This window comes from Nipponia nippon, unplaced genomic scaffold (assembly GCF_047370975.1).
Source record: "Nipponia nippon isolate SJK-2023a ecotype South Korea unplaced genomic scaffold, ASM4737097v1 scaffold_6, whole genome shotgun sequence".
Taxonomy (NCBI): Eukaryota; Metazoa; Chordata; class Aves; order Pelecaniformes; family Threskiornithidae; genus Nipponia; species Nipponia nippon.
The window spans coordinates 31,689,868-31,705,570 of NW_028262380.1; the positions used below are offsets into that span (position 1 = coordinate 31,689,868).

The 15,703-nt window shown below is 40.3% G+C and overlaps 1 protein-coding gene across 4 annotated transcripts in view; it reads right to left on the reverse strand.

Moving 5' to 3' along the window:
- The window catches only part of DLC1 (DLC1 Rho GTPase activating protein), a 234,092-nt gene that overhangs the window by 13,743 nt on the left and 204,646 nt on the right, over positions 1-15,703 (reverse strand). For all 4 annotated transcript variants that reach the window (XM_009474256.2, XM_087736638.1, XM_087736639.1 and 1 more), the window contains 3 exons: positions 12,794-12,865; positions 9,786-9,867; positions 2,474-2,537 (listed from right to left, as the gene is read on the reverse strand). In XM_009474256.2, coding sequence (XP_009472531.1) covers positions 2,474-2,537; positions 9,786-9,867; positions 12,794-12,865 — 218 coding nt within the window. The remainder of the gene's footprint in view (positions 1-2,473; positions 2,538-9,785; positions 9,868-12,793; positions 12,866-15,703) is intronic.

The window sequence follows — 15,703 nt, forward strand, 5'->3', positions numbered from 1 at the left end:
GGGTCCCTCTGGACTCTCTCCAAAGTTACACTCTGTTGATAGTGGCTGTGTGTTTATACTCCTCTTTGCAATTACATGATGTTTCTCATACATTCTGAATTGTAGTGGCTTAATTCCTTACCCATTCGGGATGTTTGAACGGTCTCCTCGCTGTGACTAATGAGATGGCAAAAGAAGCTCTTGCACTGCAGGAGTGTGATGCCTCCAGGCTCTTACCTGGTCCACTCTTCCTCCCACAGGCTAGCAGCTAACATTTTAAGAATGTCCTGTGAAGTTTCTACTTCAGTCTCGCTTCAGGCAAACTTTAACACTCATAGATAGCGAGCAGCAAGAGCTCACTGACAGTATAGCACGTAAGTAAATTGTAAATAACATCTCCACTGATGATGTTTGATGTATGACTAATGCCTGAGGGCACAATTACACATACATCCCTTATGCCTACAATCTTTTCATCTAAATACTGAACGGGAATGATCCTGGGACTGACATATTTGGTCTTCCAAATATCTGGAAAATTTCATGTTAGAAGAATAAAACCAATGAAGATATTTTAATACGACACCATGAAACCACAAAATAACCTTTGGTGTTCAGAGTAGGAAACACTAATTGCCACCCAGCTCCATGAGTTTCACTTCATTTGTTTAGATTGCTTCAATTTAAAAACAAACACACAAGCATGCCCCAAACTGTAACTATTTGTGTGCCAGGAACACAAACATTTATTCTCTGAAAAACAAGTAAATTCTTCATATTTCAAGTGTTTTATTTATGCATACTTTAGCTCCTGATCCTCTCCTAGTTTTTTGGGTGGTTTTTTTTAATAGCACATTTCATCAGCTCAGGAAAATAAGTGAAACACCGTATTTATTTTTTATAAACAAATACACACGAGACACAGAGGAAGCCTCATTTTCTTTGTTTCCCAACTACTACAAATTACTTCTGTCCATGACTCAGATGAAAACCTAAGAGGACTGGCTCACTTATTTAAAGTTTTCAGGAGGAAAAAAGTCACCTGAACCAGCCAGTGGATAATAATGATGGTACGGTGGTGAATGTGGTTTGACTAGAAAAAAAGGAGCAGTAAAGTGATCTTAATTTGCAAAGAGGTCAATGCAAACATAAGGAAACATGTTTCTGTCAGCACAATTTTTCCCTAGCGTCAAAAAGCTTTAAAGGCTCAGTATTGATTTTAATGAAGTCAACAACAAAAGGGAACAGGATCCAAGTCCAGAACATGGGTGGTGAATGAAAATCAGGAAGGACTGAAACAAAAGGTAACATCCAGACTCCGGAAGATCCCAGGTTTGGACCTGAAGTCAGGCCTGGTCTGACCTCTAACAGCAATACTGATCATTCCAGTGTTAACAAGGTTCAGGAACAAGGAGGAGAAATCTTCTGGCGGTCATAAATGGCAAGCCAGCTGTCTATTCCTACTTTTAAAGAGTTCCTACATATGCTGCCTCAGAGTGTTATCTTCTGGAGCTTGGATGCTGTTTCCAACATACCACAAACAGATAGGGAAAGAGGGGATTAATTCCTGGTAAACAACCTCAGAGCATTTGTATGCATTCTTGTTAAGGGTAGGGCAGCATTGTATTGCCTTAGCTCAGTCATCTTTATCTGCAGTTGTCATATCCCAGGGGACAGTATCAACTACTGATCCCTCTTAGGACACACACATAGTTTTAAGACAGCTATTGAGTGGTACCTTACTAGCAAACCCCAGCAACTCAGCTTTCTGTCGGTACTACCTTACTGAAATTGCAGTAGGTGCTCTCTTATTTCTCACCACGCTCCACAGGGATCCTGAAGATTCAGGAAACACTTTTAATGCCTGCTGAGCTCCCTGGAAACACGCAAACTTTCTAAAAAGGTAGCCAATGTATTCTGTAAATATATTGCTTTAATTTTGAGCTATGCAATTAAAAAACAAGGAAACAATGTGCCCAAACCTACAAAAGGCTGGCTCTCTCTTTTGCAGGCCAGGTACAGTCTAACTGATCCTGTCTACATCATAGTAAAATAATACAATTCTAACGTGATGACAAAGAACCAAAACTGTGAAGCGGAAGCCAAGGACGATGTTCTAACATTCAGGTCAGCTCATCGTGGCTGGTCAGGATCTCCTCCATCAAGCATACTCTTTACAATCCTGCCTGAGTGCAGGTAATATGCTACAACACAGGCAACCTCACTGGCAGGCAGAGAAGCCCAGTGCCTTTCAGACTGGGAGCAGCATCCCGGGGAAGGGTTTGCTAGACGAATAACCTTTACCCGCAGCCAAGTCCTGCAGTTTTCACTCAGTGAGAACACAAAATGAAAGATAAGCAGAGTTTTGACTGTGTGTCCTTGCCAGGTTCTACTCAGGTATTATCCTAGACCGCAGCTAAGCAATCTGCTAGATGGGTTTTTTTCAGTTTTATTAATGTCCAATGCTGTAACAGAAGATGTTAAAGGAACTTACCCTTTTCCTGTGGGGACTAATTTCTAGCTTCATCACTGCACATTTGTTTAAAGTATTTAAGCGCCTGCAAAGCAAAGGAAACCATATTAAGAGAACACTCCAGTGTTTTGACAGAGGCTATTCCAGTTCAAAAGCTTTTGTGAAGGCTGTCCCCAAACTGCTTTGCATGCAAATAGCCACAAGCAGAGTTTCAATTAGAGCCCTAATTATACTTAACCATTAACCCATTACATTTGGCTGTATTCTAACTTCAGAGGGAGGGAGGGATGACTATTTGTCACAATTACCTGAACCAAAATAAAGAGAAGTGAACTGAAACTTAGACTACATTGAGAAGTGCATTATATCCAATGAATTGTAATAATTACATTTGTTTAAATAGCAGACATCCAAACCCTGAAACAGTCAATCTCAACAGACTGAAAATAACAGAAAAGGCTTATTTGACACTCTGTACATATGCCTGTGTGAAAAAAGCATGCTGCTTTAAAATTGTACTTTATAAGCTAAAACGTCCCAGAGAAAAACTTATTTTCCACTTATTAGATGTCTGTTTGTGAACAATGATTATTTTCAATACAGTCCGAGGACAAGACAACTCAACAGTTTTTTTAAAAAGAAAACCAACAAAACACAGACCTGATCTTTCCTTCCTAAATTGAAAGTTTCTTTTATACATAAAAATGTTGTTCTGAAGGACTAAAATTTGAACAAAAATAAATTGCTGCAGCAACAATAGTTAACCAACCTCCTTGTGAAATGTGATAGCAGCCTGGCTGCACACCTTGAAGTACTGTATGATTGTATATAAGCATCCCTCTATTCCCTGATGAGCTCATGATCTGGTAGGTATCCCTAAAACAAAAAACCCCTATCTTTCTTCTCCCTTCTCCCCCAGAAACTCAGTGTGCAGGGCTGAGCATGAACAGCTTAAAGCAGAGCAGAACTTGGCACTGGTAAACACACAGCTCCATGGCAGCTTAGGCACAGCTAAGTGCAGGTTGCTGTGGTCTCCTGCCCTTCTCGCAGCCCTCGCCCCCACAGAAACTGTTCCAGGGACACGGCTCAGCTAAAATCTGCACTGGCAAAGCGTGGTTAGAGAAATGCTGGTGCTATGGCAAGGCAAAGGGCAGGAACAGGCTGGGCGTGGTGCAGAAGGCAGAAAAGCTGGAGCAGCAGCTTCATGGAAGCAATGGTTTGGTCCCTTGTGTTAATACTTCCACTCATGAGGCTTTATTGTGGGTTGGATGAGGAGACTAACCAAGCTTTCAGTACTTTGTTGGGTTGAATTTCTCCCAGGTCAGCTCCCTGAGCTGCGTGAAGGGTAGTGTGTGCGGGGGGGAGGCAGAGGAGCACAGCTGCCCCTCTCCTTCAGCCAGACTGCAGCCCAAATTCACCTGGAGCAAAACTGAGCTTTAAAAAGCCTAATTCATTCTGAAGAAAGTTGTATAATTGTCACGTAATTCATCTGCGCAAAGTGTAAAGAAGAGCCTGTATCTGCAGCTTTGAAAAACTAAAAAAAAAAAAAAAAAAAAAAAAATGCTGACTTGTCTTGTTGCTTCAGATGAGTCTTTTCAGATTCATGAAACTTGTAACTTGAATCTAGAAAATGTGCGCACAGGAAGAATTACTAGTTTCCTCTCTTTCCCCTCGCCTTTTATGCATAGGATTGGTTGCAGATGGTATTTACACAGGGCTTGATCCTGAGGCCATCAAAGAAAATGGAAAAGCTCCTACTGGTGCTTTTGCTGCAGTTGTGAAGTAAAAAAACAAGGCAGTTTGATCTATAATTAGACCCAGCCACAACACAGCAGAAAAGAAGAGAAACAGGAAGAATTGCCATGGGTCAAATAGTAGGGCAGTGGCAGGTTAGGAAAGTTATCCAGATCTCTCCATTTTCATCTTTGCTCTGACTTTAAAGGGCAGAAGGCTCAGTCTTGCTGGCTGCAGCTGGTGGGTACATGCACAAGTTCAGTGATTTTCAGAGGAATTGTATTTATGATGTGGGTGAAGGGTGAATATCCCATCTACGCGCTACACAACAAAACTGGTATTTTGGATTTTAAGAGGCCACACAGCAGCAGAAAGCTGCCTACCTCTCTCTGCTATAAAAACATTCTCCTCTCAAACTCCTGGACCTCAAGACCAGGGAATATTAAACTGGTTTCAGTTCTATATTGTGTAATAATTTACAAATTTCACAGTGTTGCAACCTTTGACTTATGCAGAGAGAAGTTATCACCAAATCCCTGTATCAGGCTTTATCTAGCTCCAGCCTGTCTGACCGCTAATAAAGACGATCTCTGATTACACAAAGATTACATCCCCAGACTTTTCTCCCGCTCAAATTAAAACCCTGAAATAGGTGGAAAAGGGTAGAGCAAAGACCTCTGTTTCCACAGAGGGTGTTTAAGAAAAAAAAAAAAAAAATCTCCCAGTGCACACCTCACAAAAACGAGTATGAAGGCAAGGTAAGGTAACCCCCAATGAGTGAGGTTAAATACAATAGCAGCGAGGCAAATAAAGGCTCTGTTACACATTTGACATGATTTCATCACAAAACCAGTTTCCCTTTTAAAACCTAAATGCTCTGCAGGTCTGCAACTTTCATTATATACATCACACATCCTGCTTTAACTTCTGCTCGAGTTCAGCAGTGCCCAGTTCCTTGAGCTATAGGACACTGAAAACACAGTACAATACGCAAAACTGTCTTCCAAACACATTATTGAGTCTGCAAGCTAAGCTTGGAAAGTTTAGGCTTTGCCAGGATGAGAGTTACCTATAAGACTGTCATTAACCTTCATATATGCTTTGCAATACTTTTTAAGCGTATAGGCACACACTCATTTTCTACAGATCTTCTCATCAAATCAATGCTTGTTAATGAACCGCAATTTTCTCTTCTGGCTCTGGACCTTCTCCTTTGGTAATTCCATTCCCAGGTATAAATTCAACTTATCATTTCCCTACTGACAGTCAGCAGGTTTGCCTCATTCTTTAGCTCCGTCTTATTCTGCCCAAACCTGTCTCAGCAACACCTTTGCAAGGACAAGATGGGAGATGGAGGGATGGGGCAGGATTGCTGCAGACAGCAGTTACAGCCGCTTTCACCGTCTGGCTATTTTGGTCTCAATTTCTACAATGCCTCCTACCCTGGCCACTTTCTGGATGACAAGATAATATTCTTTCCCATCATTTAGATAAATGCCTTTGAGTCAGCCCTTTTTCTATACATTTTCACATCCAGATGGTATCTTACTCCTGTGGAGTATTATATCTCCAAGATGTCACTTCTCCTTGCCCTCCATGCACTCCGACCCAGGTTCTCAGCCTCCTTCACCCCAGCTCTGTAAAACCCTTCTTCCTGAGGGTGACCAATTCAACAGGACCTGCCTCTCAGTCCCAGCCCCTGAGCCGAGACCGGCCCATATCAGCCCTGAGCGGCAATTACACTGGAAGTCTGAACCTGCCGCACCCAAAACACGAGGCACTGGAGCTTCTCTCAGAGATGAGCAAACGATGCATTTTTCCCAGCCTTCTCCTCAGAAATAGCCAAACTAGTTTAGCCTGAACTTCTTCTAAGAAAGGCAGCCTGAACAAGACATTCACCATCAAAAATTGCAGTGTCAACAGCTAACTTCAGCTAATTTATAAATTAAAAGATGGGCTTAGAATGTGAAGTCTTTGTTAATCTAGATACCAGTCAGTTCTGCGTTGGCTATAATCCCAGGTAATTCATTCTGCTCTCATTAACAGGAGAAAGGTCTCACCGCATGCACCCCAGAAAAGTAGTAGCAATGCAGAATATTAGATTTACGCATTTTAAATGACAATTTTCAGTCTGAGTAACTGTATGATCTAGCTTTAAAGTTTAAAATATTTTCTTGATGGATTTAAATTATTAATTCCTTCTTCTTACAGGGCAAATTCCAACTCCTTGTACCTGTAACTAATTGATAATACAAGGGCTTTCTTGTCTCACTGCAGTGGACAGCCTCTATGCTGGCTCCTGGGGTTCATCTGCATGTTCTAACCTGCCAAGGAGGCCAGCTCTCTACAAACCAAATGATATGAGCAGTGAATGCTGCTCAAACGAATCCATTACAATCAGCCTCTTGGATGAGAAGTCCTGATGGTAAAAGATTTAAGAAACCTCTTGCGTATATAGTGTGGCAGTTTTCTAGCTATGTGTAAGGAGATTAAATAGGATTTCCATCATGGCTTGCTATGTATTTTGTACTTAGCAACAACGTTTAGGATATGCATGTTTCAGTACTTAGTTTCATCAGCGCATGATGCAGCCAGTTATCCTCTGGAGATAAATTCCCGGTCATTAATCTACATAAAGTCTTATGAAACCAAGGCCAGCAGGGCTTTGTGCAGTCACTACATGAAGCACCCTAGCAAATTAGAGTCATTGCTCTTACATTTTTAACCCTGCATTTCATGATAAGATCACTAAATGACATTTCTTAACCATCTATTGTCTACTGTTACCAAGTGCCATATGCTATCTCTGTAATACAAGTCTCAACTCACTTTTCACTTAACATTTTTCAAGAAAATCCTTAATGGGGTGGCTATTGATACCTTTTCCATTTAGAAAGGAATCTGGCAAAACATTTACTAATAAGCTGGTTTAAAAGTTACATTAGTTTTCCTGCTTCCATTAATAAGATTATTAAACAATAATTTATAAAACTGTTCAGATGTAAACTATCATTTAAAATGCTTCAAACTTAAAAAAAAAAAATCCCTGTCACTGTGATTTCTACAGTCTTTTTAAAAATTATTTCTTCACATGCAGTAATTAGAACAAGGTAATTAGAACCGCTGGCAGAACACTGGTTGTTAAACACAAAAGAAGATTCTCAGTGTTACCATCCACTGCATACAGTGTTCATTTAGCTCTGTGCTGAAAATGCAACTAATGCCAAAACTATTCCCATTTTCAGTCAAGAAACAGTGATAGACTTAAGGTTGTGAAACAGCTCTAAGTCTTTTACTGAGTAAAACCCTTTACTGTTTACACACTGACCATGGCATGAGTCAAAATAAACCCAGGCTTCAGGCAGAAATGCCACATTCCAAACGATGTGCTTTCTCCATGTTTTTTAATGAGCTTTATAAAATTAAACAAGGAGATGTGGGAAAAAAAAAATCTAAAGGTGAAAATGTTGTGATAATGTACTGCTTTTGTCTAACACAAATGGTAATGGGCCAAATTCAGACATCCGAGATGATAACTGAATTACTTCATGTTTATTCTGAGGTGGGATCTGAACGCTTCTGGAGAAACATTAGCTTAAGTTTTAACGTTATCTTAAAAGATAACTCTGATACATACACCACAGGCTTCAGAATGATATAGTTGAACCTTTAAAATCTTTGTCTCAAACTACAGTAAGACCCGTGGATTCTTAGGCATATTACACAGAAAATAATTTGAAGATGAAAGCGAAGAGATTATTTTAAAATTAGCAGACTTATGAAAAACTTTCTAGTTTCACGCAGTATCTATACACCCACATCATTTTGGTTTGCTTACCTTTATTAGAAGGCTTACAATATAAGGTTCCATTCTTAGGATACAGATCTTTTTACTGTCCTCTATGTTCAGAAAAAGTGCTAACAGCTTTTATCGATCGCACTAGCAGCAAATCTCACAGAGATGTGGAAGGCATATTCTTACTCGCACCAGCGAGAAACAATCTGCTACCTTTTTTTCCCATATAAATAAATAATCCCAGGTTAAAAAGCATTCTCGCAGGCATGCACTAGGTCCAAAATATGCTGGCTTCACTGTATTTTGTTTTCCTGGCAAGGGAAGACTATGCTTCTGGGAACCAGCATTTATTCACATTTCTGTATTTTCTGTTCAACGACTTCACAAGTTCCAGAGCACACAAATAAGCCCACCAATGCATCACACTTTAATATGGATGCAATAGGTGCCCTAGACGTGAGTAGGGCACATCTGGAGTGTGAATTTAACATTAATGAGATCCTTCCCCTCCCAATGACTGAAAAACAAATGTTTTCTGAGTTTGAAAATCTTGTAAATATTTCTGAAGAACTTTAAATTCCAGTCCCTCTCTTTCCCTTCCAAGTATGGCAGTGATGGCATGAGAACACTATAAACTTAAAGCCTTTCTTAAAAGGGTTTTGTAATTCATTAGAATTACTGACATTTAGAGTTGCAGACATCATGCATGTAGTATCCAAAAGCATTCATTTTGCAGACAATTTGGAAAGCTGCCACAATGGAGGACAGAGGCAGAAAACTGCACTCATTTCTAGGTAACAGGAGATATGACAAGTTAAGGCATTTTTTTGCCATTTAAGATTGTGGACTCACAGTAGAGGAGGTAACTGATGGATGGGTGAAGTGTCAGATGGGACCATTGTAATTGCTCTTATGATAAAATTGGTAATTCTGAGGCTGTAGTTCTGTAAAAACATGCTGCCACAGACAGGCAAGTCTTGCTCCCTCTTTTTCTCCACCCATCCCTTCTCCTGCCCCTGCAGCTGGCTGTGGGGTTCTGCCCCATCCTTTGCACCTATTCTGAAGTTCATTATGCCTTTCCACGGGCTGATTTAATTTACTAACCCAGTAAAGAACCATTCAGATTCTTTTTGCAGAGTGAAAGAGCCCATAAACAACAAAGATACGTAATGGGAGCACATGGCTGACTGCAGGCCAGCCTTTGCAGTGGTGGTAAACTCTTAGATTCGCTCACATTACCCCTTACAGCCATACCCACATTCACTTTCGTGATCATGGCACACACAGGGCGATGTGCTGAGGTCAGCATGAGCGTTTGTAGACATAGCTTTTTGTTTTGTTTGTATACATAGCTGCTCACCAACGTAAGAAAGGAGAGTAATAGAGTGCAGCAGCATGGCTTTGCTAATACTGCTCCCAAAAAATAATTCCCATGTGGGAACCAATGCTACAGTTGTATGTGCAGATGGCTGTAGCCAGCACAGCTCTGCTTCCACGTGCCTTCCTAATTTGGGGATTAGTAATGAAAGCAAATTAGGAATAACAATTAAGAATGTGCCTGTCACAAAGACTCCTGCCATTTTCCTCCCAAATTTGTTTTAAATAAGATCCCCAAACATTACTTAGCCCAACAGATAATTCTACTGAAACCTGCATACTGATAGTGGATAATAAAAAGGTCTCAGGCAAATGGTTATTTAATAGTACAGAATTCAGTTGAGGTTATGCTTTTCCCAGGCTATACTTTCTATTACACAGGAAGAGTTTTGTTTCAAAATGCAGTGTGATTCTTTTTTCACCTACCTGCATAAGGCCTCAATAGCATCTCTGTCCAGAAAGTCATGCTCTCGCTTGACTAGAGCGATGTCAATTGGAAAAAGGAGATCTGTAGGGACAGAGACAGATGGAATCAAAATGAATTTTATTCCCAGTGGTGAATTATTTCAGAACAGGCTCCAGCTGAGCTCACCAAGATGCCAGTGATTGGCACTTCTCAGGTAAACACATGTTACCATCTCAAATGCTTCCTTTTCATGTACAAGCTTGTGACATGCAGCTTTGGTAAGTGAAAGTTCATATGCATAATGGGGGAAAAAATGAGCAAAGCAGAGATGAAACAACGGAAGAGGGAAAGAGGCAAACACGAGCTCCCTATCCGACATCAGAAGTGTAAACTGATTCAGGCTAGCTTTATTTAAAATAAATATACAATCTCCATCAAAGTACTAATATCTCACATTAAAGAAAAAAGGTCAGTAAACCCCAAATCTCTGGAAAAGAATGAAAAACAGAATCTCCTTGGCTGTTAATCAAGCTATTTGAAAGTTTGACACTGTTACAACATTAATGAGATATGGACTGAAATGAAAGCAAGCCAAGCTGCGTGGAGCCCATACCGCCTCCTTTCCTTAAGAGATTATTTAGGTAAACAACTGGGAGAGTGAGGGGGAGGAAACAATGTTGGCAGAGAGCTGAAAATTTACTACAGCTCTGAAGCAGCAACCACATATGTATTATTTACTGTCCTCCACAGATTCCTGACTGTCATACAGGTCCTGATCCGGCATTCCTTGCACAGCCAAAACTCCCACCAAAGCCACTGGGTGTTCAGGGCACAGAGCAATACAAGAACACACTCTGAATATACTGTTGCACTTGCATACAACTTTCCTGGTCCAAGTGATTGTCTATAAAATATTTTAATCTCCAAAGACTAGGAAAGAGTGAGCTGAAATGATGAAAAGAATAGGATTGGTGTTAATTTGTGGAAAGGTAATTAAAATTCTGGCTTTTTTTATACCAATAGATAATCTCTCAAATGACCTGTTTGTCCTGATTTTGCATTAGGAATAAACAAATTATGACATATTCTGTGAAATGCAAGAAATTCTAGCTCTTCTATGGAAAACTGTGGTTTTAGCAAAGCAAGTGGCAAAGGCTCATTGATTAATCCCCATTTTAAATGTGTACTGCGTGAGACCGCTCCATAGGTGACTCCTCAGAACTCTCGTACTATACCCCATTGTTCCATAGGTCTCCCCTTCACTATTTTAAGTCCAAGGTGCAAGTAAAGGAGGTGAGCACAGTCGACTGGTATTTTTCACCAGTGCTGATATAAGTTTTTCCTCTGAGAAAGTTAGCACCTTAGAGTGCCCACAAGAAAAGATATGGGAGAACTTAAGTGAGAGGTGACTTGGAAGAAGCTGATAGTCGCTGTAAGTCCATTTTTTTAATGCTTAATTTATGCTGCTGCTGGTTTTGTTGCCACTGCTGCTGCCAGGGAAGCTTGCAAGGGACAATGGTATATTGTTTTCATATAAGGACAGCTGTCTTTTCAATGGGTAGGGCTGGCCTTGCTCTCACCTCTGCAGTTCTTTTGATATTAGGCAGGACATGGTCCTACCTTAGAAACTTCATATAAGTTTAGAGTCTCTAGGTAGGGCAATGATAACCACAGATAGGATATGTTTTTTGAATGCAAATAATTTGTTAGAGGATTTACACCTCAGCATGACATGAAACCCACAAGCTCACATATTCAGCTGAGAGTCTTGTCCCCAGTTTTAACAAAGACTGGAAGTACAGTCCCAGCTCTGCATCCCAAGAAAAATCTTGGCATCTCCATTAGCACAAAAAAAAAGAAGAAAAAAAGAGAAAGAGAAATAATAAAAGGAAATCTAATTTCTGAACAGGCAAAGAACAGTTTTGCCAAGTGCTGCTTTGGAAAGTGCTATTATCATCTCATATTGCCAATGCAGCTGCAAATCAAAGCTCAACAAGATCATTTTTCAAGAAGGTTAGCTCAGCATTTGCTGTAATTTCCAACAGTTATTCACTGTAAATAATGGACTTTCTATGCTCATTCTTACAAGCAGCAGCTGGAGTTTGTTTTATAAAAAAGAAGAGGCAGATAAGAGCGCATAATAATTTCTCTACAATGCAAGTAATTTTAAGTGGTGGTGGTGGGGAAATTCTGAACAATAATACACATATATAAAAAGGATGTCACACTTGAAAACAGAATTTTGTACGTTACTCTGCATCAGAGTGTAAGAACTGTATGCCAAAACTGCAAGTTCCTAGTAGGTTAGAGAGGCAAGGAATACAACAGTTTTAACTGAGCAAAACCTTTGTAAAAGCGGACATGCAAAGTGAATCCATTCCACAGAAGCACAAGTGAGTGTAGGAGGCTGCAGTCTCTTCAAGGAGCTGCTGCACATCTGCGCAACAACGGCTTGTATGTTCCTTTTTCCCTTCATAGTGAGCCTGTGTCTAACACCAACCCAAACTATTCTGAAAAAACACACAGGACTTGGGAATCATGAGGCGTACAGATGAATCCACACATATGCAGAATTTCCTACCTCTGCTCCATTAGGAGAGCTGGCCAGTGGAGCTGGACACAGCTTCTTGGTTTCTCCAAGACTGTGGGCTCATAGCAGTGGATGACTACATCCATGAAAATATAGTTCATTTGTGTTTTAACTACAGGGAATGTACCATGGTGCTAACATAACATTTGTGCTATCAGGACATTTGGAAGATTCAGACTAAAACAAAAACCTGGAACAAATTTAAAACTCCAGGAGTGTTTCAGAGTCTCACTGGCTTTGGTACATCTACGTGTGTGGTGGGTAGCAGAGATCAGCCCAGTCCCTAAAAGTCATCTTACTTTCACATCTGTGAAATGCAAGTAGTACTGAAGTACTGGCACTTCAGTTGTGCCCCTGAACCTCATTTATTGGTGAATATTACATCTTATTGCCCAAAAATTGCCAGGGGGTGATTGACTCGCAAGCTCAGGTGCTTACCTTCATAAAGCTGCGCGTACTGCGGGAACCCGGCAGCCCGCAGCCAGTCACAAGCTTCCTTGGCCTCGATTTCTGGAAGAGGACAGAAAGAAGACACCCTCTGATTAGTGATCTGCAAAGTAAAAACCTCCTCTCCACCACTTCTACTAGTCCCGTTACAAAATAAGTCCGAAGGTATTCAGCAACTTTGAACTGAGACACAGGTTTGCTTATTCCAGTTTGCTTTTCTTCTCATGATCGAACATATCTTAGATTCTGGGAAGTCACTAGCATCCACCTGTGATTTATCCAGCTCATCATTTTAATAGTTAGAGAAACAGGCACAGATGAAAACTGCAGGAGTTATGGATTATTCCGTACAGGTTTTGTTAACACAAAAGAAACCAGCACCGCAATCAACATGAGCAGCATTTGTTCAACAAATCTCACGATCCTCTTGGCACAACCATTTTGTCTTGACAGAAATTCCTAGTAGAGCTTGTAATACTGTGCACTTTTAACATCTTGTAGATAGTACTGACAGACCCAAGCCCAAGAACAACCGACACACTGTACTGCAACTCACTCAAGCACGTATTTACTGCCCAACAAGAAACTAGTTTCACTGGAGGTCTTCAAGGCATTTATGAGTTACGTGGTATATTACAGGAAATTCACCTAACTTTCCCTCACACTGCCCAAAACAGCACGCCGCAAAATGAAATTATTCACATACATATACATGACACCAAAAGAAAGGAAACATTTTGAACATGGGTTATATTAGTCTGTGCATAAATTATACATAAATTCATTTGTTACCTAATACAAGCAGAAATAAAGAATCTGTTATCTTACTAGCTCAAACTAGGAAAATATAAAAGGTATTTAGGGTATTCTCCAAGTGTTCAGGTAACAGATTGGGTTAATTTTGTACTAAAAATTCAAGAAAGTGCTACTGGGAATTTAGCTCCCTGCTTAGAACTGATCAAACAGACACTGAGCAATCAGAAACTCTTGAAGTTCATCTGGCTTTGATTATATTCACTGTTCTTGATGGACCAGAAAATAAAAGCTTCATTATGTACAACTCAGTAGACAATTTTGCCACCTACTTGGAGAGGATACTATAGCTACCTGCTGCAGAAACCATGTGCAAAGGGGTTTGCTCAGAATTGCTCAGAATCCAAGTTACTGCATATAGGGCAGTGAAGAGTCAAACATAACATAAGTAAAATATCCCAAGATTTTGGCATGTTATGAAATATTCCCAGTGAGGTAAAAGTACAAAATTAAAATCAGATGAAACGGCAGGCACCTTTTAGCGTCTCCAAAATAACAGCAATCCCCCTCTAATTTTCCAAATTGCTACAACAGGGTTAAAATATTCGTGCTTTGCCAGACTACTTTGCTAAGATACATACCCAAACCAAGGGGTTAAGGTGAGCCAAAGCACAACATTCCGGATAAATAAACAGCCAAAAATCCACTCTCTCTGAAGTCAGGACAAGCAGGCATTTGTGTAACTTGTGTTTGCTTCACCTTTGGGTTATGGGACCACATGAGAACAAGCACGTACAGACATATTGACTTAGCTACTCATTAAGAAAAAGCATTCTTCAATTCCAATTGCAAGAATTGTAAAGTTTTGCTTAAAGTAGTATTTTAATTTCAGTATCCTAAGGAAATACATAGGAAAGTTAATAAAGAAGGAAAAAAAAACGAATCAAAAAAATATATTTAAAACTTGTACTGCTAAAGCAGGAACAAACAACAGGCTATCACTATCTCAGAAGCAATGAAAATACTAAAGTAAAAAAATCTGCATTTAATTTTTAAGAGTACTTAAAATAAAATGCACTGTCTTATAGGTCACATCCTGCAGAAGTGTCTGGACTGAATGAGGATTTCACCTGATTTGAAACTGAAAAAAAAAAAAAAAAAGAGCCCCGATAACCAGTATTTACCTAAAAATGCAGGTAGATGCTTGTAGTGCAATTGAAAAAAAAGTGTCAGATTCCTTACTACTGTGGTGGCTCTTAAATGTGTTTAAATATTTGTTCACAGGTCCTTTACTGAGCACCCCAGGTGTATGGCCTGTAAAATATTTCTAGAGCTAGAAAATTATGAATATGCATTTATCAGATTTTTTTAAGGTTCTCTATAGAAGCTTTGTGTATCTTTTCTGCAAATATATATGCAAGTTGTGTGGAAGTCATATTTTATGGGCACCCAGGTGTCACATACCTTTGGGATTTTCAGAGCATATTTGCTTTCAAAATACCTTTGAGAATCCCCTAAGAAGTATACCTAGGCGATGAAACACCTGAGTTATTCCTGCTTGGCCACAAGAATTGCAGAGAATAATAAAACACCAGTGCACCTGTTCATTGATTAGGCTAGGCAAATGCTTAGGGCTGGGTACAGGACAGCGCCAAGGCTTTAAAAGCAATACTTGCCCCATTTCCATCTCAAACATTTTGGGAAAGCCAGGGGTTTGGAGAGCTGTCTTTGAAGAAGCGGCCAGGGAGTCCCCTGCAGCCAGGGCTCTCTCCATGTCACCTCCATCCACACGAAGCGTGTCTCAGAGAGGGACATGGCAGAGGTATGGGTGACAGAGCGGAGGCAGGACCTAAAAAAGCAGTTCCTTTTGTTCAACTCCAGTTGGCTAAACCCAGGATTGCTCCTAGAATGTGCCGATGCGCTGTGACCAGATGAACGGTAAGGTCGTTTCCAACCCAGCTTCCCCATCTCAACCCTGCTGGTTACTGAAGGAGCCAGAGCATGAACAAAACTGTGTATGTATGTGAAATTCAGGCAGATCAAAATACAGCCGGAGGGAGAATCCAGCCCAGGGTGCGCTGAATAGGCTGCACAGAAAGCTGAGTACACAGAACAAGCTTCTTCACATAAGAGGTACAAACTTAAACA